General features: G+C 37.5%; 3 protein-coding genes across 3 annotated transcripts; 2 read left to right on the forward strand and 1 right to left on the reverse strand.

Moving 5' to 3' along the window:
* The first annotated feature begins 1,139 nt into the window (after nucleotides 1-1,139).
* On the forward strand, nucleotides 1,140-9,750 carry LOC121784026 (epidermal growth factor receptor substrate 15-like 1). Its single transcript, XM_042182208.1, has 13 exons — nucleotides 1,140-1,665; nucleotides 2,812-3,895; nucleotides 4,522-4,740; nucleotides 4,822-5,039; nucleotides 6,081-6,155; nucleotides 6,392-6,463; nucleotides 6,545-6,643; nucleotides 6,756-6,821; nucleotides 6,897-7,011; nucleotides 7,776-7,844; nucleotides 7,957-8,296; nucleotides 8,469-8,589; nucleotides 8,687-9,750. Exons 1-13 carry the CDS (start codon nucleotides 1,525-1,527, stop codon nucleotides 9,440-9,442), a joined length of 3,375 nt encoding a protein of 1,124 aa, XP_042038142.1. The 5' UTR covers nucleotides 1,140-1,524; the 3' UTR covers nucleotides 9,443-9,750.
* Nucleotides 9,751-14,309: 4,559 nt separating this feature from the next.
* On the reverse strand, nucleotides 14,310-15,128 carry LOC121784020 (50S ribosomal protein L11-like). Its single transcript, XM_042182199.1, has one exon. It carries the CDS (start codon nucleotides 15,040-15,042, stop codon nucleotides 14,575-14,577), a length of 468 nt encoding a protein of 155 aa, XP_042038133.1. The 5' UTR covers nucleotides 15,043-15,128; the 3' UTR covers nucleotides 14,310-14,574.
* Nucleotides 15,056-26,036, forward strand: LOC121784379 (exosome complex exonuclease RRP44 homolog A-like; the record flags this gene model as incomplete). Its single annotated transcript, XM_042182525.1, has 24 exons — nucleotides 15,056-15,376; nucleotides 15,527-15,664; nucleotides 15,772-15,929; nucleotides 16,485-16,540; nucleotides 16,839-16,961; nucleotides 17,188-17,318; nucleotides 17,425-17,665; nucleotides 17,840-17,996; nucleotides 18,528-18,768; nucleotides 19,483-19,639; nucleotides 19,796-19,864; nucleotides 20,262-20,387; nucleotides 20,498-20,550; nucleotides 21,285-21,391; nucleotides 21,919-21,973; nucleotides 22,056-22,155; nucleotides 23,184-23,295; nucleotides 23,546-23,666; nucleotides 24,118-24,177; nucleotides 24,262-24,367; nucleotides 24,452-24,547; nucleotides 25,120-25,201; nucleotides 25,290-25,355; nucleotides 25,618-26,036. Coding segments are annotated over 24 exons (3,075 nt in total), but the record flags the coding sequence as incomplete, so codon positions are not given.
* Nucleotides 26,037-26,127: the final 91 nt, after the last annotated feature.

Below are 26,127 nucleotides of genomic sequence, written 5' to 3' on the forward strand. Positions count from 1 at the left end.
TATCAAATAATCTAAAATGGCCCTTAGGATCATCTTTTTCTCTTCTTTTATTTATCTCCTTCGCCGCAAAACGGAGAATCTAGGAATCCATACATCCAAACAAGAGAATCCTAGGAACCCAAACACGAGAGAATTGAAGACGATCTTTATCTCATCCAACATAATATTCGTCCACTGTTGTATTCGTATTTAGATTTTCTTTATAAAGTCACGTGTGACAAATTTTATGGATTACTCCTAATTTGTAGTAGGAATTGTTTTGAACTTTATTTCTCCATACGGTGAATTTCCTATTTCTTTTGCACGCTACTTTTGAACTGTTTAACTCAGAGTAAAGAGCATACATAGTTAAGAAACTTTAGGTAAAACTATTAAGGGGATAGTTCAAGGGTTCATCAAGGTTGCTTACATGTTTTAGAAATTAATTCTTAACCAACTGAGCCACCTGCAGGGGTGAAGGTTAGTGAGTATAGACTTTGGGACATATTCAGCTTATCTTAGTCATACAATTCCCTTATAATTGTTCAGCTATGGATGAGTGTAAAATAAACACGACCATTAATTGACTAGATTGTATCAGGAACGAGCCAGGTGAAATAGGTTGAAACAATTCTGAATCAAGTTAGGAGCAGCTCTTGTCCCTTTGGTGATATGTCTATATTACTTTTATTGCTTTTATTTTGCTTTATTTTCTCTCCTCGATTCATTTCTGTTTTTATTATTTTTTAGTCCATATTTAAAAGCTTTACACCCAAATTGCCTTCATATGAATTCGATTGACACTATTTTCTTGCAATTTATAACTATTTTAAAATATTTATTGCTTGCTTGTGATATCTGTTCTTATATGTTTTCAATAAATCTTATCAAAATGATTTTAAAAAATAGTTGAAAAGTTAAAATCGATTTAAAATGTTTATATGCCGCCACAAATATGAAAAATAAATAACACTAATGCATTAGTTCAACCTAGTTAATCTTGTAAGCATTCAAGCTTATAGCCAAAGCGAATTTGAGCGCACAAAGAAAAGCATAAATAATAATGTGAGATAAAATATTGACATTATATTAGTAATTGATTTCATAAATTTTAAAAGGAACAGTATTAAATTAAATAAAAAAGTAGAGAACATCTGGAAATCGAAATTATCATTCGGTGAGAGAAACAATCATTTTTCCCCAATCTCCCCCTACCCTCTCTCGATTCTCCCATCACTCCATTTTCTACGACGCTTTTAGATTCTTCCACGGCGCCGCCGCCATCGCCGCCGAACCGGAGGTTCACCAGACGCCGTCCTTCCTGCGGAATTCCGAAGCAATTCAATTCTTCCAGTCGATGCACTCTGCTGTTCAGCTTCGCACCCCACGCCAAACCACTATCCATACCTAAAACCTAATCTATAGATCTCGCTGGCTGCATCACCGTGCATCTAACGTTAGCATGCTTTGCGGTTAATTTCGATCTGTGCCTTGATTCATCGATCGGATTCGTAGGCGTCGCGATTCTCGTTGGAATTGAGGGAAATGGCGGGGCAGAATCCGAATATGGATCAATTTGAGGCGTATTTCCAGAGAGCCGATGTGGATCGGGATGGGCGGATTAGTGGGAGTGAGGCCGTTAATTTTCTCCTAGCTTCAAATTTGCCCAGACAAGTCCTCGCCCAGGTTCCTTTATTTTTTGGTTTTCTATCTATTTTATCTTTGTCGGTGTTCCATTTCTGGGTAGGAAAATTAGTTTCTTCTGCTCGTTACTCGATGATGTGATGAGTTGCTATAACCACTGTACTGTTCTTTACGATCAGTCACCAACTTGCCACCTTAAGATGATTATTAAGTGATATGTTGGTTTTCCACTCCTATCACTGGATAATTTAGTTCAAGATGCGGGTAGAGTTTCTCGTGGTGCTGAGTTTTCCTTAATTGACGGCTAGTTGCTTAGTAATTAGAAGGTCAAAGCAATTTTGCTGTTAAGTTTTTAGCTAAATCTCTCCATAACTTATAGTAATTGGATGAGTTGTAAGCAAATCCAAGATGCTTAAAAAGCGGAGCAGGTTTGTCGTTTTTAGGCTGATCTTTGCTAAATAGCTCCATAAACTCAGTTGTGAAGGTTAACTTTGCTGTTCCCTTGAGAATTTAGACCATCTTAACTTTGTACGAGGCAGCTGAAACAGTTGATCTGCGAGGATCTGAAGGTCAAACTCCATTGTCAGTTTGGTTTCTGTTGTTCAAGCTTAATCATCTATGGGATCTAGAATGAGAGCATAACTCATTAGTCTCATCGTTTTGAAGTTGGATGGGAGTAGGTCTGAATGGTTCTCTGCTTTTTCTGTTTGTTGATTAATGTGTTTGTTTTGGGTGCATGTGTAAATTTTCAATGATGTTTTTGACAATAAACAGCTTTAAAGTTGGGATGGAAGCAGGTTATGTAAAATTTTACTTCTCTAGTATGATATTTGTTGATAATTAAGGCAACACATAGAGTAGAGGTTTACGCAGCGGTTCACCAATATATATTTCTTAATCTCAAAGAGAGGTAGGGTTTTCCATGCTTTCTTTCATCGTAAACATTATATTTATGCCTGAGATTTATGCATGTCACTGAAAATTGGTCATATGGTGATGAGTGTTTTCAAACTTGTTTGTAGTGATCTTGCTGTTCTTATCTGAATGGAAGAGCTATATATTGCTTTAGCAAGAATAGTTGTTACAATCAGACTGTCATGCAAATACCTCAATCTGTTGCAACTACAGCAATGTGCCCTTTGGAAATGTTTTGTATAATGGATACTAAATAATCATTCTTTTGTGCAGATATGGACATTTGCTGATAAAAATCGACTTGGTTTCCTGGGTCGTCAAGAGTTTTATAATGCTCTTAAACTTGTTACAGTTGCTCAAAGCAAGCGAGATTTGACCAAAGAAGTTGTGGAGGCTGCCTTAAATGGTCCAGCTGCATCCAAAATTCCTCCTCCTCAGATAAATCTTGGGCTACTGATTCCTCAGCCAAATGCAAGGGCAAATCCATCTCCTGTACAATTGGCTGGCTCTTCATCCCCTTTGCCAGGTATCAGTGTAAGTAGCCAGCAGGCACTTCTAACTCAGCCAAACCAAGTGATGAGGCCTCCTCAGCCTTTGCCTCCTAGTTCTGGATTCCAATCTCATCCAATTGTTGCAACCCATGGTATGCCTGAGACTGGTTTGATAACCTCATCTCCTCCTACTAATTCATTCGATTCTCTTGGTGGGAGTGTGAATGGCTCCCAAGCTGGGATTTCTTCTCAAGGAAACAACAGAAACTTGATTCCTTCTGCAACTCAGGGTGTCTTTGGCCAAACAGTGTCACCTATGACTCAACCAAAAGCACCAGAGATCAGTGGGCCACTACAATCTGCTTCGGCCACCCTTTCAACAACAGGAAATGGTTTACCGTCAGACTCGGTGTTTGGAGATGTGTTCTCTGCCGCATCTTTTCAACCACAACAGAACTCCTCTGGACCTGCATATCCAACAAGTAGCGGACCTGTCTCATCTATGGGGAATTCAGTGTTGTCTAGAGACCAGCCTTCAGTTAAGCCAAGTGTTGTTTCTCAACCTCCAACTACTCAAGCTCAACAAGTCCAGTCCGCTGGAAAAGCAAGCCAGCATGTTTCGGCACATAAACCTCCTCTGTTTCCACCTGCAGCTGGCCATCATCCACCTGCAGTGGGGCACCATCTTCCTGCAGCTGGCCATCATCCTCCTGCAGCTGGACAATCTAAGGGTCCTTGGCCAAGAATAACCCAGTCTGATGTTCAGAAGTATGGCAAGGTGTTTGTACAAGTTGACACTGACAGAGATGGGAAAATTACTGGTGACCAAGCACGCAAATTATTCTTGAGTTGGAAGTTACCTCGAGGTAAGCTCTAAAATATTTAAATCAGAAAACCCGAACCCTTCAAATCTTATCAATTCTTCTTTTCCTAAAATAACTCAATCATAATTAATGCTGAAATCTTTTCATCTAAATCTGATCCTAATCCATTCAAATCACCAAAAACATCGCCAAAAACAAAAATAAATCCGTTGCAAAAAAATAAAAATAACTAAAACCGTTGCATCTCCTCCTCTTCTCAAGACATTAATTATTCCTTATCATCCTCTTCTCAATTAATAGCAAGAATAGAAGGTTTCTAATCTGTTGGTGGACTATCTATGCCTCACTCAGTGCCTGACTGATTTTATCCAATTTGGGAGATTTGACTAGTACTAAAAGAGTAAAAGGGTAAAACTGTGCTCAAATAATTAAAAGGGTATAGTCCGGTGGAAGATCTATTTTCCCTGCCTTGTGCTGGTCCCTTTGGTGTGAAAGAATGAAGTCTCAAACTTAGGTGGTTTGTTATTAATGGTATTTGCTGGATGGATCTTATGATTGTTTGTAATCTTTGTAAAAAGCATGTCGCCATTAAAAGTTTAAAACTATATGCTATCACGGTTGCCTCTTACCAGTTTTCCTGATATGGATTCTTGTATTTGTTTTGTTAGAGGTCTTAAAACAGGTCTGGGACTTGTCTGACGAAGACAATGACAGTATGCTTTCTTTGAGGGAATTCTGTGTTGCTCTCTATTTGATGGAACGGTACAGGGAAGGGCGCCATCTTCCTACAGTGCTTCCTCACTCTTTTATATTGGATGAGACATTGTTTGCCGCCCCTAGTCAACCTACTGCTGTGCACGGTGTTACATCATTGAGACCACCTTCTGGTTGACATTTTATTCTGTTCATTAACAACATCTACATCGACAAATGGTTTACTTGACTAATGTCAGTCTATTCTATGTAAGGTTTTCAACAACCCCAAGGGTCTAGCAATGCAAGAGCTATGCCTTCTGCCGGTCCCGGAAGGCCACCACGCCCAGTACCTGTTCCCCACCCTGATGAGCCCGTTCAACAAAAGGCTAAAGTACCGGAGCTGGAGAAGCATCTCTTAGACCAGCTTAGCTCAGAGGAGCAAAATGCATTGAACAAAAAGTTTGAGGAGGCAAAGGATGCTGAGAAAAAGGTTACTTATTTTACGCTGCACTTCTCCCTTTTCCAGAAATTCACTCTTGTTTTGGATACTAAATTTGATCTTGTTGTGGTATTTGTGTTTAAATGATTTAGTTACAATACTGGACAGAGAAGTTATACTAGTATAGTCTCATAGATTGAAATTGTGTATGCATGTGCCATGTATATCTGGACTATCTCTTCTATCCCAACCTATCCCTTTCCTGCTTATTTTCTCCCATGCTCTTATTCTTGTTGAAGTCACACTTCAATAGTATGGTGCGGTCAATACACAGAACTTGTAAATCAACTTTTGTGAAGTGACACTTAGAGATCAAAGAAGAATGCTTTTATACTGGTCAAAATAGTATATAATTTGCTTATTTTAATTGACATTTCTTAAGTGATTTTGAATTGACTAGTTACAATACACAAAACTTGTAAATGAAGTGACGCTGAGTTCAAAGCAGAATGCTTTAATGCTGGTCAAACTAATATATAATTTGCTCCTTATTTTTATCGACATTTCTTCAGTGATTTTGAATTGACTAATTACTCATTGCTGTTAGTGCTTTTTTTTGAACTCATGTCATGTAGCATTTGTTGATCATGAAACTGCTTGTTGTTGCAGCTGTTTCTCACACATCATGTGTCTTTTGTTATTGGTCACTATTTTTAGACCAAAGAATTCAACATATTTATCAAAGTAACTTTTAGTAGAGTAGCAAAATATTACTTGAACATTTGTTTTACAACAAAACAGTATGTTAAAATAAAAATAAGGATCACAAGGGGAGGAGAAATCCCCAAGCCTGAAATTAACCTAAGTACAGATACAATTCAATCCTTAACATAACAATATCTGATGCAAAATAGGCTGTTATCTTTCACTTTGCCAGCATTATCTTTTGTACAATGGAACATTGTCTCACTTAGGCTTGTAGTTGAGCTTGAGGGCAATGTGATCAAACCAAAGAGCAGAGAATCTGATATCAGTTTTCTCCCCTTTACTTTGGAACCCTTAATTTTTTGACATGCAATCTCTTCTATACAGGTGGTAGAGCTGGAGAAGGATATTCTGGAAGCTAAACAGAAAGTTCAGTTCTACCATGCTAAGATGCAAGAACTTGTGAGTTCTTTGTTCATTTATGAGAATGAAAAGGCATAAAGACACAAATTATGTGTGGGATATACACGTCAATTTTTTATCTCAAAAGTTATCTCGAGCTTTTACATGACCATTTCTTTGTTCAAATTACGATGTTTTCTCCCATTACAAAAATTATAATAATAAGAAATTCCCATTTGATGGCTTGTGCACTTATGACATATCTGCTGCATCCCTCATGTATCATTTGATTTCAGGTCCTGTACAAAAGTCGATGTGATAATAGGTTGAATGAGATATCTGAAAAAGTTGTAGGCGACAAGAGAGAGGTATATTCTTGCATATGTCTCATTCATGTCCACTTTTTATTGCTATTTGTTGAATCATTTTTCTGAGCTGTTCTTCCTCAGGCTGAATTATTAGCGAAGAAATACGAAGAGAAGTACATGCAGGTTGGAGATGTAGCTTCCAAATTAACAATTGAAGAGGCCACATTTCGTGATATTCAGGTGACCATTGTGTTTCATTGCTCTGTGATTTATAACAATGGTGTTGCCAGTTCTATGATTCTCATTCTTTTCAGATGTCTGATGATAATATTTTGGTCATTTTGATATGTAGGAGAAAAAAATGGAACTGTATCGGGCTATTGTTAAATTGGACCAAGGGAATGCTGATGGTGCTCAGGTATGTACCACCTCCAGTAGATTTAGTGGGGACCTGTGAGAATTTTCAGAGTAAAATATGTTCACTGTCTACCAGGATCGAGCTAATCAGGTCCAATCAGATCTTGAGGAACTAGTGAAAGCTTTGAATGAACGTTGCAAAACTTATGGATTGCGTGCAAAACCAACTTCACTCCTTGAACTTCCATTTGGTAATCACAATATATGCATGTGCCATCATCTGCATTTCTTGTTATTTGAATAATTGAAAACCACTTTATTAGCCCTAGTTTATGCAAAGTACTTTGTTTTAGTACAAGTTACTACTTTGCTGTGTTATTTGTCACTGCAATCTAATTAATGTGTGGTCTGTATATCAAATCCAGGCAATTAGTTATATGCATATCAGGTACTAAAAGCCGGAATTTAAAACTTGAAAGCATTTAATGTTTGTTATCTGTAATCTGCAGCTGTACACGTTCAGTGTTCTCTATCGTTTAAGCTGTTTTCGTATGTTACATGATTTTAGTGTTGACCTCTCTTTGTTGTAAGGATGATGTTTTGTCTCTTGCTTTTGGTTGGTAAATTTTCTTTTATGCTTGACTTGCAAAAGTGAGTCAAGCTAGTAAAGATAATCTACATTTTATCTGTAATGTATACCACTGTCATCTTCACAGTGCAATTGGATAAATGCCTAGGTTGCATACTTTTCACTAGTTATAGGTTTAAAGAAGTATTGATTTGGTCAGGATTTTCACACAATCATGAATATAAAGCTGCCGCTATAGTTTATACTTGGAACCCTAAATTCTGCTAACTAATCCACAAAAGACTCTCTACCTTGAGAGAAGCAAGGTAGATGGCAGCTCAACCAATTGGCTTCATTAAACTGATTCAAATAAGATATGATGAAGTTTGTCATGCTTGATGAGATATATTTTGTTTATCAATATTTCACTGCTAAGCTCATGTCCAGGTTGGCAACCTGGCATTGAAGGAACAGCAGCTGACTGGGATGAAGATTGGGATAAGTTCGAAGATGAAGGTACTTTTGTGAAGCTAGGGTTCAGAGCTTTTTACTTTTACCTAGAAAGAGCAGAGAATTCGTTTTCAAATAATTTGCTCTTATTTGCCTCTGGTGGTGCTCATTATTGTAGGATTCACCTATGTCAAGGAGCTTACTCTTGAAGTGCAAAATGTGATTGCTCCTCCCAAACTAAAATCTGCCTTTAGAGAGAAGGTTTCTTCATTTCACAACAGCACGACTGGAAAATCACCTTTTAAGGCTGATAACAACTCGGAGTTGCCAAGTTCTGTGGAGAGAGTAACTGAGGATGACAGGCTAGAGACCAACAACTCAGAGCATACAGCAAGAACTCCACCTGACAGTCCAGCAGGAAATAATGCAGTTGCCAGCCCGTCCAAGGAATTCCGAGATTTGCGAATGAATAAGGACTTCAACATGAATGGTTCACCATATGCATTTGACAACCAAAGGTAATGGCACTACTTGTTTCTCCATATTTTCGATTAAAAAATATTTTCCTGTCTCGAATAGTCTGGCAACTTTGACATCTGAGTACCCATCTACTAAAGGTTTTTCGATCTTTTTATAAAACATCTTGCTCTTGTACAAGACATCCTGAAGTAACCTGCTACACAATTGCAGTGAATATGGGGCTGAATCTATATTTTCTGGGGACAAACGTTTTGATGATCAAAGTTGGGGTACCTTCGATTCACATTATGATGCGGATGCAGCATGGGATTCTGTTTCTGTTGCTTCAAAGGTATGCTGGAAGAATGTTACTGTTTCAGTAGTTTTTCCAGCTTTAATTTGTTAGTTTGCTATGGCGTCTTAAGCCTTCCCTTCACATTGTTACTCAGGAAGCTGGTTCGTTGTTTGGCCCTGACGACTGGGGTCTAAACCCAATCAAAACAGGGGCCAGAGGCACAGATGCATCTCTTCCTAGGCAGGGGGCATTTTTCGATTCAGTTCCAAGCACCCCATCCAACACTGGTCTTCCAAAGCAGGGCTCATTTTTCGATTCAGTCCCCAGCACCCCATCCAACGTACCTTCTCAAAAGCAGGGGCCATTTTTTGATTCAGTTCCAAGTACTCCACTTTACAATTTAAGCTCTCCTCATGCGGACAATCTGTTTGCAAGGAATAGTCTGTTTGCAGACTCCGTGCCAACCACGCCAATGTACAACTTCAGCTCTCCGAAAAATTTTAGTGAAGGTTTAGAAGAGCAGCATTCATTTGATAGCTTCTCAAGATTTGATTCCTTCAACATGCAAGACAGTGGCCCTTTCAGTTCACGAGAGTCCTTCACCAGATTTGATTCCATGCGAAGCACCAGAGATTCTACTGACTTCGATCAGGGATACTTCGCTCAACCAGAGACCCTCACAAGGTTCGACTCTTTCCGCAGTACTGCAGACTCTGATTATAATTTTGGGGCATTTCCTCCACAAGCGTCAATGACAAGATTTGATTCCATGAGTAGTAGCACACAGGATGCAGATTATGGCCATGGATTCGATGACACAGCTGATCCATTCGGGTCAGATGAGCCATTTAGGTCTTCTCGTGAAGCTCAAACACCATCCAGGGACTCTGGTAGTTGGAAAGCTTTCTAGTTTCCGCAATTTTATCATTATTTTTTTTGTGTGCAATCATGTTTGCTATGGAGCTATGTTGTGTGGGAGTTCAAGTTGTAGGTGAGGCAACTTGGTTCTTCCATTTGACAGAGCATTGAGCCGATCAGTTTTTTCTTTTTCTTTCTGTAATTACTTTATTTTGACTTGCTCTTGATTATTAGTACTAGTATTTTTTATGGTGTTGATAATAGCATTTTCATTTTCAATATTTGTCTGGATTGTAAAATTTGTAACACTGTATGAGAAGTCTTTTCTTTAATGGTCAGACATTTTCAAATTTTGATGAACGTGCTTGTGTGGTTCCCTTCTCATTTGTCACTGAAAAATTGTGAACGTATTAATGCGGAATAGAGGGTGTATTTCTTTTTTATTTGGATAATTCTGGCTTGACTTGTACTCCGTCCGTCCCACAAAAATATGCACTCTTTCCTTTTTAATCTGGCCCATGAGAATATGCACTTTCTAATTTCGGTAATTCTTTTATCTCTAATGGTGTGAGACTCATTCTCCACTAACAATATTGTAATTACTTTTTCTCTCTATCTCTCTCATACTTTACTAATTTTGCATTAAAATCCGTGTTGAATCTAGCATGCTCATTCTTTGGGGGCGGAGGGAGTAGTATTTTATAAGAAATGTAATGAGGTTAAGATAAAAAAAAAAATTGATGTCAATAATGCTTAGAGGTAGGTTATCCTTGTTAACCGCGGAAGCTGAAAAGCTACATGATACGAATCTACAAGTCACACGTCATTTGATCAACCCCATCAAGGACATCCATTGACCAATGACGAGGGCAACGACAAAGAAGATGCAAGAAGCCTTGAGCACATTCATCCGCGAAATAAGCTCCTCCGAAGAGAGTGCTAGAGTGAGGGACGATCGGAAGCTGAAGATGGTGCTCAAGGCCCCGTGGGAGGAGGGAATAGAAGGGACACCCGACCCGGGGGAAGCAATGCCCGTCCGGGCATTTCTTTTGAAGTCACTCGCTCTTCAATGCGCGACTTTCGTATAATGGTCATAACTCTCTCATACGAACTCCGATTGGGGCGTGCAAGATATTCACGCGAAGCCCTTTCGAAGATGAAGACAATGGTATTGGAGGATTCCAGCATGTTTACCCGACCCGAACGGTTTTCAAGAGCAAAACGCCCGATTCCAGAGAGTTTGCTCAACCCGGGCATTTCTAAGGAGGAAAAATGCCCGACCAGGCATTTTGTGCGACTTGCGTTTTTGAACTCTTTTTGTCTCTTTTTTAGCATTTTTATCCTTTTGTATAAATACCCATGTCTAGGGTTTTTGTTATTAGACTTTGAACATTATTGAAGGACAAAGACTCAAATTTGAACACCCATCTTCATCATTGAAGATTTATCCAAAATCCCTTGTTACTGCACCACTTAATCTATTGTTGGCTTGCTAGTTCTTGTGTTGCTAGTTGGTGGAGCCATTGGTTGTTGTTTGTGAAAGTAGCCATCTTTCTTGAGATCTTCTCCTTCTTTTCCATCTTTTTACTATCTTATTTCTTGTTTGGGTTATTGGATAGTTTTGCAAGAACAAATCCGTGCACGTATGTTTCTTGAATCAACAAGATTCATATTACTACCATAAGACCATTCACAATAGATTAGCTCAACCCATGACTCTATTGCAGTGTGTAAGATGGATGGATGGCCTTGAAATCCACCCCGAGTGCAGTGCATTTGTTGGGCACTACAATGGTTTTTTCAGTGCCGCTGTGCCTTGAGAGTTACAACGGTCACAACATAATTTATTAAAAAAAACTCTAAGGGAAGTGGTCGAGTGACATTAGATTTGTCCATTCTTAACCAAATAGTTAGGGGATCTATCCTTAAGTAAGGGGGCAGTCTTAAATCCACCCATGAGGTGCCTACAAATCAGCGAATACACAAAAAAAATAAAAAATAAAAGTTAAAAAAATCATATATATATATATATATATATATATATATATATATATATATATATATATATAGGGGAGCGTTATTCTCCTTTTCACATCTTAGATCCTTTTTCCTTCTTAATATTACGCGTTAGATCTAAGGCATCAACGGATCAGATTGATTCTATAAAACTGGTTCCGTGTTGCATTATAGAAGGTGGTTGTATGCATTACATGGTTATTATTGACATTTGACGGAAAAGTAACTGCCACATTTTGGTATCTGCGAATAATGCACCACATGGTCACGAGTAATGCATATAATTGACTATATAATGCACAATATGTGAACTGCAATGCATACGAATAAGATGTACCATGTTATGATGTTTGGACACACGTTTCTTGTTTCCCCTAAGGGTTTAATAAGCTTAGGGGCTAGGGTATAGTACGTAGACACGTATGTAATCTTCACATGGTAACGAGTAATGGATATAATTGACTATATAATGCACAATTTGTGAACTGCAATGCATATGAACAAGATGTGCTGTGTTATGATGTTTGACACACGTTTCTTGTTTCCCCTAAAGGTTTAATAAGCTTAGGGGCTAGGGTATAATATGTACGCATTAATAACAAATTATAAAACGATACGAATAATTCACCAAATTGTCACGAGTAATGGATGTTATTAACTATATAATGCACAATATGTGAACTGCAATGCATACGAATAAGATGTACCATGTTATGATGTTTGACACACGTTTCTTGTTTCCCCTAAGAGTTTAATAAGCTTAGGGGCTAGGGTATAGTACGTAGACATTACTAACAAATTGTTGTTATTGGAATATACGTATGTGCATTATTTGGTTTAGGTAGTGCATTATGTAGCTGTTAATTGTCATTATCTCAATATATTATGCATTATTAGAGGTATTGTGTATATGGGTTAATCAACGGATTGAAGATTACATACGTGCATTTAGTAATGTCTACGTACTATACCCTAGCCCCTAAGCTTATTAAACCCTTAGGGGAAACAAGAGACGTGTGTCAAACATTATAACATGGTACATCTTATTCGTATGCATTGCAGTTCACATATTGTGCATTATATAGTTAATAACATCCATTAGTCGTGACAATTTGATGAATTATTCGTATCGTTTTATAATTTGTTATTAATGCGTACGTACTATACCCTAGCCCCTAAGCTTATTAAACCCTTAGGGGAAACAAGAAACGTGTGTCAAACATCATAACATGGTACATCTTATTCGTATGCATTGCAGTTCACATATTGTGCATTATATAGTTAATAACATCCATTACTCGTGACAATTTGGTGAATTATTCATATCGTTTTATAATTTGTTATTAATGCGTACGTACTATACCCTAGCCCCTAAGCTTATTAAACCCTTAGGGGAAACAAGAAACGTGTGTCAAACATCATAACACAGCACATCTTGTTCGTATGCATTGCAGTTCACAAATTGTGCATTATATAGTCAATTATATCCATTACTCGTTACCATGTGAAGATTACATACGTGTCTACGTACTATACCCTAGCCCCTAAGCTTATTAAACCCTTAGGGGAAACAAGAAACGTATGTCCAAACATCATAACATGATACATCTTATTCGTATGCATTGCAGTTAACATATTGTGCATTATATAGTCAATTATATGCATTACTCGTGACCATGTGGTGCATTATTCGTAGCGGTTTCCAGCAATTATTAGATTACTATTGTACCCTCATAATGCACAAAATAGGACAAATAATGCAACACGGGATTAATTACTCAATGTTGATCTTGATCGTCCATTTCTCTAATCTAATGGCTGATATTAAGAAGGAAAAAGGAGGAAATATAGGAAAAGGAAATGAATACATCCCTATATATATATATATATATATATATATATATATAGGGAGATGATCAAAATAAGTATGTGTTTAAATCCAGAAATACAGACCAAATCTTGGCCCTAGGATTAGATGATCTAATGGTCAATAATTAACCAAAAACACAGAAGGTCATAATTAAGCAATTTTAGTTCATATTATAATATTTGAGTTTAATGTCATGCTAAGATCGTTTTAGGTCATGCTTTGTTAGCATGACCTAAAAATTACCTAATTATGACCTAAAAGTGACCTAATTATGATATTGTTCTGCGTTTCTGTATTTAAATCTAGTTTTCCATAGATCAAAACCCTATAATATATATATATATATATATATATATATATATCCTCTATTTATACACACTTTTGCAAATATCTTCATTTCATTTTTAAATCCATTTCTCACTGATTTCTTTTTTGCACCATTAAATACACCACCCAATTTGAATCTAACATGCATTCATTGGTATAGCCGGATCGAGTAATGATATGAATCATTCGATCACCGATCATCAGTGAAGTTTGTGCCGATCGGGCTCCAGCAAATACACCACCCACTCTGAATCAGACATGCATTCATTGGCAATAGCCGGATCGAGTAATGATATGAATCGTTCAATCACCGATCATTAGTGAAGTTTGTGCCGATCGGGCTCCAACAATTGAATTCACAGCTATCTACCGACAAGATCATATGGGGCATCACTTTTGGCTAATGTGATTCATCCAAAGTGGTTGATATTCGTGAAGTTGCTTAAATGTTCGACTCATCTAAAGAAGCCATTATGCTCAAAGGCAAAAAAAGTGGTACGAAAGGACGTGAGAGGGCATTTAGTGTGTTGCAATCTCACTGAACAAAAGTGAAAGGTCCAACGCAAATGTGGGGGGAGAATGTACACAAGTTGTGTGGGACTTAAAATCAACTTGGCTCAGTCCCTTAATTCAATTTAGTCAATCTCAGTGCAACAAATATACACATCTCAAATTCAAGCATTTCTATGTTAACAAAAACAACAAATAACTCAATCTTCCACTCAGTATTTGACATATTCAAGCACAGTTTTTCAGTTGGGATAATGATACATATACAATAAATCTCTCTCCTTGTGATGGTTAAAAGCATTTCATCACAGAGGTAGTATCAAACATGGATCAAATTGTACAAGAATAGGCCAAATTCACAAACAACAAGCACGAAGCATTCATTCTTATAATCATAGCATCAACAGTTGATAATTTGTTCAACAAAAATTAACCCTAACAAGCCAATCAGAAACATGAAATCAATCGAGCTCTTTCTGCACCTTAATCCCCATGGAATTGGCAGTTCCAATAATCGACTTCGAGATGGACTCGAGCGACATATACTGGCAGTAAGGATCGCTCTGCTTGATCTTCGCGATCTCGTACACGTGCTTCACCGTGATCGTCGACGCGTTCACGTGCCCCGGCCGCCCGCTCCCGTTCTCGATCCCCGCTGCCTTCTTCAGGTACCACGTCACCGACGGAGACTTCACCGTGAACTCGAACGTGTTGTCGGTGAAGGCCGTTATCGTCACCGCCATTGGGGTTTCCGCCTTGTATTTCTGCGTTCTAGCGTTGAAATCCTTGCAAAATGCCATCAGATTCAGCCGGTACTGACCGAGAGCAGGCCCCACCGGTGGCCCCGGCTTTGCGGCTCCCGCCGGCACCGTCAGCCGGATCGTCGCCGCCACTGGCCGCCGTGTTAGGATTTCTTTGAGCGTCGCCATTTTTGGATGTTGAAGTGCGCGACGGCTCTGTTTTACCCTTTTGCCTGGCCCATCAAAGGGTTTTAGGCCCAATAAATGTTTGGCCTATCAAGGCCCAATAAACAATACTCCATGTTTTGACCCAAAAAAAAAACTTTTCTATTTTCTTATTTTTAGCTTTCAACAAATAAAGAAAAAGAGAGAAAAACACGCTCCGCCTCTCCCACCACAGCAACAGCTTCTCGACGGCGCCGTTTACCTCACAATCCCGAGAGCTTTACACCGAGAAACAAGCTTGAAGATGTTGCAGAGCAAGTCGTTCGTGAAGAAAACGAAGCAAGGAAAAGTTTTGAAGGTCATTGATTTCCCCTAGCTAGATAGTTTCTCTGTTATAAATTGAACACGTCGCTCCATTTCATTAGTTTTAGTGATTTCAGTTTGTAGAAATGTAATTTGTCATTTGTTATATTGGAACTAGGATTTAATTTGGCATTTGTTTATTCAGGTAGTGAGAGAACACTATTTGAGAGATGATATTTACTGCGGCGCGCCTTTCTGCAAGGTTTGCGATGTTTCTGGCGCGCGTCTTGACTCGAATGCCTCTACGATTATCGTAGTCGACACCAATGTCGTTCTCCATCAGGTGGGATTTTATTTATTTTTGGACAATTGTGAGGAGTTTCAGGACTGTTACGAGTAAGAATTGGATTGTGCTTATGTGTTGTTTTCTGGTCTTTCTTATCATGTTAGATTGATTTGTTGGAAAATCCGGCAGTGGATAATGTTGTGGTGCTATCAATCGTCCTCGAGGAAGTGAAGAACAAAAACCTTGCTGTATATAATAGGCTTAGGGCCCTTTGCAGCAACACACTAAGGAGGTTCTTTGTCTTTTCAAATGAGTATCACAAGTAAGTTCCTGTACCTATTCACAGTTATGCATTAATAGTTGGTTGCTCTGTTTGTCATGTTTAGCATATTGCCATCCCTGTGGTATTTGCTTTGCTTTGAAAAGCTCATTTGGAGCTTGAACGAGCTTTTGTAACCACTAGTTCTAGTCGATAAGTGTGATAATTGGAACTATGTAGTTGTAGTAATTAACTAGATTGCGTGGTAAAATCAGAAAATTTGGAAATTTTGAAAATTTAACAAAAAAAATTGATGTAATTGTACCATATGCTGTTGGTTTCAAGGTAAATGACAATCATGATATATGTCCATAACTTCCAGAACAAACCATAAGTGACATCGTATATAGATTGCCTCAGTTAATACGAGAGTAAGAGCATAATTTTGCTAATTATGGGGTTTCTTGATTCAGTTTTCTTATCCAATAATATTGCTTTCACTATTAATAGTCGGTGAATTGTTTCTCTCTGAACTTGTTGCCTTGTGCTTTCGAACTGTCTTTCTGCAGTCAGAAAAGATGAAAAAGTGTTACTTATTTGTTAGTTCTCTTGCTTTAGGGATACATATGTGAAAATTGAGACTGGTGAAAGTCCAAATGACAGGAATGACAGAGGTATGTTCTTGCTTACAATTCATGGCTCCACCCTTAATTAAGTATGCCAAGATAACTAATGCAACAAAATTTGAGCAGTCATACTGATAAGAGGAAGAAGGAAATCTAATTTTTTGCTGAAACTGCCAATTAGGTTTTTCTCTGCGAACTGATTCTGATAAATATTAGCAAACTGGTACTTCACTGGAAAAATTAAATATAATTCCCATTTAAATGTAATAGCCAGACACACTGGACTCTGCAACTAGTTTTTTCTGCTTGAAATGTAATATTTTTTTGGCATTAATGCTGATTTCAGCAATTCGGGTGTCGGCCCAATGGTATCAGAATCACCTCGGCGCTGCAGTACGAGTATTGCTGGTTACAAATGATAGAGATAACAAAAGGAAGGCTATTGAGGGTGGCATTCCTGCAGAGACAGGTAGTGTTTATTGTTTCTACACCATTTATATTGGCTTTCTCTGCACATAATAGTCAACTTGAGGAGCTACGTTGGTTTATAAATACCATTGGTGCTGGGCTTCTACTCTGCTTGTATATTAATTTTTCCCTAAATTATATTTGTATGAAATGATATTATTTTTGGGCATATTCTTATTTAGATATATCTGATAATATCTGGTGATAAAATTATTTTACCATTGCAGTTGAATCATATGTCAAATCTCTTGATCAACCAGCACTGCTTGACCTGATTGTTCAGGCTCCAGCTGAAGATGTTACAATGGAGGATGCTGAAGATTTACGGCCCTCGAAGAGAAAAACAATATATGCTGAGGTATTCAGGCCAAATATTATCCTGCCTGGATGTACCTAACATGATTGATTTCTGTTCTTTCGCGGCTGGATTTTAATAATTTTTTTTGTAATGTGTCCTAATGCAGCATAAGCCCATGTCTGAAATTACTTCTGGCATGCATCGTGGAATTTACCACCAAGGGAAACTTCGGGTTAATCGTTATAATCCATTTGAAGCATATGTTGGGAGTGAAAGCATTGGAGATGAAATTATTATTTATGGACGTACAAACATGAACAGAGCTTTTGATGGTGATATTGTGGCTGTGGAACTTTTGGCTCAAGATTGCTGGAAAGAAGAGAAATCTCTTGCAATAGCAAATGATGGTTTGTGATTTTAATGCATCTATTTTATGCTGATCATCTCTTTGCCTGAGGATTTTTCGATATGTTGATATCATAGTGTTGTTTTCATCCCAACAGTTGACATTCACAGCTACGCTTGTTTTCTACAGTTCTTGCTGTGATGTCCCATCTAACCCTTTCTATATTGTGTATCAGAGGATGAGGAGGAGGAGGATTTTCATTTAGCGCCAAGCAGTGCTGATGATGCTCCTAGAGTCTCACATCCATCACAGATTTCAACTGGAAACAAGAGTGACATGCCTACTCGCCCATCTGGTCGTGTTATTGGCATTATAAAACGGAACTGGCACTCGTAAGCTCTAGTAACTGAACTAACACATTTATTTTTCTTCGCGAAGCAACTTGTCCTCCTGCGTTCTTAGGCATTTGTCAAGTGCTTCACATCTATAAACCATTTATTAAGTTTATCTGCATTTCCTGATATGGAAATTTTATTGTTGGTTGCTGAGTTAAAGCATGATTTACACATCTTGATATGACCGGAACAGCGGAACTATGTCTTGGGATATTATACCCTGAAAGCTCTATATTGCCCCTAATTTACAATAGAAGAACATAATTCTCTGTAAGAAGTCTTGTGGAGGTAATCAATACGTGCCTGTAGGCATTGAAGGAAAACCGCCTGTCTTCTGCTCTTGAACTTGGGGAAAAAATCATTTAAGTAGCTCATTGAAACCTGAACCAAACAGGTAGAAGTTTCGTACAGATAATATATATCAAACGGATGGCTAGAACGAGTGTAGGCGATACATGACTCTTTGTATTTTAAAGGTAACTGTATTGTTCTCTTTATAGTTTATCGTAAGCTTTATCTTATGTGCAGTTATTGTGGATCTTTGGAGCCAATGCCTATGCCTGCTGGTGACGGTGGTATTGCACATGCTCTGTTTGTCTCAAAGGATCGGAGACTTCCTAAGATTCGCATACAAACCCGACAGCTTGGAAATTTATTGGACAAACGAATCATTGTTGCTGTGGATTCATGGGACCGCTTATCTCGATATCCTTCTGGACATTATGTCAGAACCATAGGCAATATAGGTGATAGAGACACCGAAAGTGAGGTATGTTGTAGTAGAATTTTGCTTTTCAAAACATATGGAGTCTTTTCAGTATCATGAACAAAGTGAGCAACAGCTATGCCTTTTACCTAACTAGGTTTAACGTCCAAAATCAGCACGCCTTCATACTTCCGTTAATGAATATCATGCTCAAAGCTTGGCTGAAGGAAGTTATAATTTTTATCATTTTAATAGACATGCATGCATAAACAAGAAAAACTAAAATTGAAGATATATTGCAGTTACTCACTTACTCTCATACTCCTACTTGTTAATGGTAATGGAATAATCTAGTCTTATGTTTTGTTTATACCTGCACATTAACAGTTAGTTTAATTGTGTTGTAATCAATTAAATATAATAGGGGATGGCTAAAAAGGTCTAAATAAGGTTCTAATCATCAAATAATTTCTCATATATTCGTGATTTGCAATAATAAGAATAACTGTTATGGTTAAAAATAAAGGGATCAGGTAGACTTATGGAAGATTAAATTAAATGTTACCGTAAAAATATTAGGTAACCAATAGAAGGCCTGCTTAGTTAACACAGTGTCTGGTGGGACCATAATAAATGAAGCACCCATGATCAAACATAATATCAACCAAAAAAAGTTAATCAGAAGATGTATAACCTTTCCTTCTAACCTGAATGTCATGGAAAAATAATGTCATTCAAAGATATCTGTGTCTGAAACAGCATAAATGTGTTTTGCAGGTGGTACTAATAGAAAATGATATCGATGCAAGACCATTTTCCACTCAAGTTTTGGCATGTTTGCCACCCTTACCGTGGTCTGTGTCTGCTGAAGATATAGCAAATCCCATCAGGCAGGATATGCGTCATATTCGTGTCTTCAGTGTGGATCCTCCAGGTATATGATCTATCTGTGATTCTTCGAAACTGAACCACAAGCTCTCTTCTTTATTAGTGTTTTAATGATTTCCTTAAATCTCCTACAATGTGCATGTGGTGATGGCGCTTTTGGGGCATCATATCTTGGGTAAAATAATTGGTTTTGTTAGTGCAGGTTGCAGGGATATTGATGATGCTTTACATTGTACACTTCTTCCGAGTGGACATTTTGAAGTTGGAGTCCGTAAGTTGTAGTTTTTCACAAATTCGATGAGTATTTAGTTTCCTTGGTTCTATTTCCAGTGAAATATTTTAGTTCCCGCACTTTCTACCATGTACATGCTCAACTGCTAGTTTTCCATGCTTATATTAGCTTGCGTCCTTAATATATTTGAATATGGATGATCCACAGTGTGTTGCAGCATTATATTTGCTTAATAAACGGTTGTGTCATACTGTCATTTCTTTTAGTTTGTAGACTTCACCTTCATTATATAATTATTTGTAGTTAAAACCAATATGTGATTTTTGTTCTCTCTATATGCTTTAGATGCTGTATCTAATTTTTGAAATGCTATTAGAATGCTTTGTCCCCTTCGTAGATAGACGGTAGTTTGCTGATCTTTAATTCTGTCAACTAGATATCGCCGATGTTACAAATTTTCTTCATTCTGGAACCCCGTTGGATGACGAGGCTTCACAAAGAGGCACTTCTGTCTACCTTGTTGAGAGGCGTATTGACATGCTTCCAAAACCTCTAACAGAAGGTGGTCTTGCTTACATTTTTAGTTATTCATATTTGTTTCCAGAACTTGCAATGTTGCTGCAGTTTTACCTAAATGATTACTCTATTTACGTGATGTTTTCTATTTTGCAGATATTTGTTCTCTGCGTGCAGATGTAGAGAGACTAACCTTTTCTGTAATATGGGTACATGCTTATCTCATTATAATTGGATTGAAAAAGGATTCTCTTCCATTATTTCCCTGTTGCTTTGAGGGTTTGAATGTGTATCATGAATTGAGATCTAGATCTACTTTATGAATGGCCCTTCTAGAACAATAGTTTGACTAATTGAAGAAGGGTGTCAGCTTCGAGCTGGTACATAATTTGCAGTGCTACGGTTGTACCAAAAAATGATGTGCTTGCAGTCATTAGTCTCAGTTATATAGATACCCTATTCATTCGTCATTTTTCTTGCTGGGCTGGAGATTGGGAGCTCTTTCAACTATCGACCAAAATGAATTGGCATTTTGAAAGATATGGATGCAAAGTGTATTCCTCTCATAATTAGCTTCTGTGTGTCCAGGAACGGCATTCGGCAATTTGATTCATTAATTTTCCCTGCAAGTTCCTTTGACTTCCAGATTAGACTAAGTCAAACATTGAATCCTTAGCATTGTGGTTTACTTTATTTCATTCAGAAACTTGTGTATGCTTAACAGTCTGATGAGGTACACTGCATTATATGTGGCTTAGTCTAACAAAAATTAGCTATTCACCTGTAGGCAATCCATCTCTTTTTCTTCTTTCTCTATTCTCCCATTCCCCATTTCTCTATGCTCTCGTTCCCCCTACCCCTGATTGCATACCTGTCTGTTTCCATTGTTGTGTGTGGTAAATCAACAGGTCACTGAAGATTTCACCTTATATTTTATGTATAGGAAATGACTCCTGGAGCAGAAATTATTTCTACAAGATACACAAAGGCCATTGTTAAATCTTGTGCTGCATTATCTTATGTTGAAGCTCAGGCGAGGATGGATGATAGGTAGCTAGCCCAAGGATCATTTTTAAAATTCATCCCTGAGTTTCTTCCTTTTCTGCATGTGGCTGTTCTCTTCTGTTTTATCTAATACTACCTCTTGTGTTTTCAAAAACATCTTTCTTTTTTTCAATCTTTTTGTGCCTGGCTTGTTTAATAGCTTAGAGAACAAATATCTGCTTCCAAATTTGTACTCCTGTTTTATATAGTGATTGGTCCCTTGTGTCCATTTATTAAATGTCACACATCTGGTAGTTTCATTTAAAGTTTAATAAGTAATGTTATGTGATTGCTGAACCTAATAACTGTAACATTATCCATAGTTTCTCTTAATACATTACTTTGATTGAAAATTACTTTGCTTTTTGTGTATTTATTTGGTACTACCTCTTTTCTAACAGCATTTGGCAATTTTCTGTCATTATTTTGTATGCAAGTGAGACATGCACCAGTTATCTGATTGATAATTTCCTTGCACATAAAATCTTAACTTCTATGAATGTTATTTCCCACCTAATCATTTAAATTTACAGTCGCATGGCTGATCCATTAACTACAGATTTGCGGAATCTGAACAAATTAGCTAAGGTAACTTTTGAAGACTTTTTTTTGGTAAACATCCTTCCTTTCCCTTCTTATGGCCATTATATAAAATGTTTTAATGTGGTAGATAATGAGGCAAAAACGTATTGAAAGAGGAGCCTTGACTCTTGCTTCTGCTGAAGTGAAGTTTCAAATAGACACTGAAACTCATGATCCTCTTGACATAGGTATGTTTTCCTTTTCATGCCCTTTTAGAGAGAATTTGTTAATAACAGAAGAAACAAAAGGGGTCTTAGCTATTCCAGGCTAGATATTACTCCCTCCGTCCCTCTGTAGCTGAGTCGTATTCCTTTTTGGTTTGTTCCACTGTAGCTGAGTCATTTCATTTTTTGGCAAAAAGTACTTTACTCTCTCTTCATCTCTCTACTTTTTTCCTTTCTACTTTATTCTCCTTTTACTTAACTCATTTAAAACAATTTTTCTTAAATCCCGTGCCGAAAAGAAATGCCTCTATTACTGAGGGACGGAGGGAGTATTTCTCTCATATAATTGATTATGAATCATACTAAAATAAGTCCTTATCCTCTCATTAAAGGGATCGATACTACAAGTATTGTTTTTGTTTTGGGAAGGGGCAGGGCGAATGTTTTGGGGGGAGAAAATTCCCTAATCTGCTGCCTCTCATTATACAGACTAAGAACATTAAAATGTGACTGAACTTCATTTATCATCCTTTATGATCAGGAACAACTGGATTTGATGTTTCAAAAGTATAAGGTTCATTATCTGCTGCTTTTTAATTATTACTCCCTCCGTCCCAAGTTACTTGAGTCGTATTCCTTTTTTGGTTTTTTTTTTCGTATTCCTTTTTGGGTTGTCCCAAGTTACTTGAGTCATTTCTCTTTTTGGATAAAAACAAAACATCTAATCACATCTACTTTATTCTTTCTTTTACTTTACTCTCTCTTCTTTCTCTTACTTTATTCCATCCTATACTTTATTTAACTCACTAAACACAACTTTCTTAAATCCCGTGCCGCAAAGAAACGCCTCAAGTAACGTGGGACGGAGGGAGTAGTATGTTTGGAACACCAATATGTTTTCAAGATTGATCATGTCCTGCAAAAGTAAATTGAAGTCATAGTCAATAGGTCTAGCCTTTCTGCTTGTACTGATTTGCATATATTGGACATCACTGTGTGTTCTATTTGAAGCCCTTTTCTCTTATGTGGTTATTTGATATGTTTATGTGCAGGCATGTATCAAATAAGAGAAGCAAACCAGATGATTGAGGAGTTTATGCTTGCAGCTAATATATCTGTAGCTAAAAAAATTCTTGAACATTTCCCCCCCACTTCTTTGTTAAGGTACTGTTTAAGTCTCTTTCACCAGAAATATCATTTTCTGTTTTGGTGGGATTGTCAGTTTAGAATCTGTTGTGAACCTTGTGATTCACAACTAACTGCTCCTTGCTTAGATTAATTTATTGACTGTTCCTAGGCATCCATGCTGCTATGTCATAGAGAAAGATGATGGCTGGTGTATAATTTTTATGATTCTACGATTATATTCAACGTTGGTGGTGTCAATTGTACTGATGCTAAATGTCTTATGCAGACGGCATCCAACCCCAGCTAATGAAATGCTTGAACCTTTGATTCAAACTGCTGCTTCTGTTGGTCTCTCTTTGGACGTGACATCTTCTAAAGCACTGGCAGATTCACTTGATCGTGCTGTGGTGAGCTAGTCACTCTTGAACTTCATTGCATTAAAAGTCCAAGGACACTTATGTGTAGTGCTTACTACTTATCCGTACTACAAAGAGGAATACTTCAGTATTCTAGTATTCATGTGTAAAGCAATTGTTTACGTTCAGTGTTCCCCTTTTCATCCTAGAAATAACATTTTCTTATAAATACGATTGCATTATATGGGTAGTAGTACTAAACTGTTAAAGTTATGCCAGATCAGTGTTATACTGCCTCTCTGCCACAGACAGATAGATATTATCATATTGCTCATTGGTTCTATTCTGCTACAAAGAAATTAGATTTTTTAGGAGATAAGTTAAAGCATGTGGTATGTACGATATATATAACCTAGGCTGTGTTTTTAGCATGCATATTTATTGCATCCGATATCTGTTTTTCTCATTTAGATCTGAACTCCCTCTTTCCCCCACATATCAGGGTGATGACCCATTTTTCAATAAGTTGATCCGCATTCTGGCAACAAGATGCATGTCACAGGTACGTAACTCAATATAAGTAAATATGCGTTTCTTCGTGATAAGGTACAATAAAATTTTGGGCTTATCTGTGTTGAATTTTCAGGCAGTGTACTTCTGTAGTGGAGATTTAAGCCCTCCAGAGGTTTATCATTATGGTCTTGCTGCTCCTGTATACACACATTTCACTTCTCCCATAAGAAGATATGCTGGTATGGTATGAGTGGGGATCTGTTATCTTTCATCAGTTTGTGATTTGAAAGTAGCTCTGATTTTAAAACTCAATATGCTTACAGATGTGATTGTACACCGATTGCTTGCGGCATCCTTGGGGATAATCAAGCTCCCAGATATATTCCAAGACAGGCCACGGCTTACTGGCATTGCTGATAGTAAGTATACCACCTTGACAGATTTTATATTACATGAATGCTCTGGTTGATATATGATTCTTTATTGCTCTTGTTTTGTTTGATAATCTTGGAATACTATAAACTTCAAGTGGTCCATCCTCTTGCTACATATTTATTTGTCTTTTTCATTCTGTAATCTCCATGTGTACTTATTTTAATAAACAAACGATGGAGACATTTAATTTGGACCAAATTTTGCCTAACCTAATCTTTGTTATGAGATTGTCACCTTCGTTCAAGTGACTTCTTCACTAATCTCATTCCACCATTTTCACAAGGAATTGGCTCATTAAGTAGTTAACATAACCCATTTTGCCAGAGTATAGTGTTACAGTTTCACTGTAAATCCAACATGTGGATGTTTTAAACCGAATATGGCCCTAGGTGGTGATGCAGTATGCAATTAACCCAAAAGAAAAACGGATGCTTGTTTTTATTTTTGTTACAAGAATTATGGTTTAATTCTTTGTATTGTTTTTTCGTAGATCGTTGTGTTCTGTTGCGTTGAAATTCTTGTCAATGGTAGTAAAGCGTGGTGTTTTGTGCTACAGATTTAAATTGTCGCCACAGGAATGCCCAGATGGCTAGTCGGGGTTCAGTTGAGCTCCATACACTCATTTATTTCAGGAAAAGGTAGCGACTGAACTATTTAATCACACTCTTTCTTACTCTCCTCTCTCTTTCTCTATCATTCATATGGCTTATGGTATCTCTTATTCAGGCCAACTGACACTGAGGCAAGAATATTGAAAATAAGAGCAAATGGCTTCATTGTGTTTGTGCCAAAGTAAGTTTCACTATAACTGATAGCACATTTATGGTTTTCTCATCTCTGACCCTTGCCACTTCCCATCAAACTTCTTTGCTAGTGTAGTAGTCGTTCATATGCTACAAACAAAAACTCACTCGGTTAATTTACTTTTCCATCCTTCAGGTTGAGGCTGTTAAAAATGGTTTTGTACACTTGTAATGTTACCGTTTAGTAGTAATGCCATTTATTTCTTCTTATTCATCGTGATAACACTAAACATATTGTGCATATTGTTCAGATACGGGATCGAAGGACCTGTATACTTGACATCGAGAGGGCAGAAAGGAGGTGGTGAATGGATTATTGATGAGCAGCAGCAAAAGATTAAAAAGACTAATGGGGAGGTGTCTTACGGCGTTCTGCAACCAGTGAGGATTCACATGGAGGTCGTAGAAGCACAGCCCAACAGGCCTAAGCTTGAACTCACGCTTATCTGATGACGGTGAGACTGTTTCCTTATAGTTTCTTCACTACCCTCTTGATTGTCTGGGTTACTTCCATTAGCTTTTATAGGAAACTAAGTTTTTCATTTTATTTTTCTTGTTTTTGTTATCTTTTTTGTTCATTCTGTGCGTTAAGTTTATTAGTTTCTTCCTTGTTCTTTGTAAGGGAATGAAATTGTTACATTTATTTGGTGGAGTACTTCATTTCTGTTTATTTTCTCTGAAAATTTTGTTTACTAGTATTGTTTTTTGGCAATGGGACACTCACTATATATACATGAAATAACTCAAGAGTGATGTTCTAT

This window comes from Salvia splendens, chromosome 21 (genome assembly GCF_004379255.2).
Source record: "Salvia splendens isolate huo1 chromosome 21, SspV2, whole genome shotgun sequence".
NCBI lineage: Eukaryota > Viridiplantae > Streptophyta > Magnoliopsida > Lamiales > Lamiaceae > Salvia > Salvia splendens.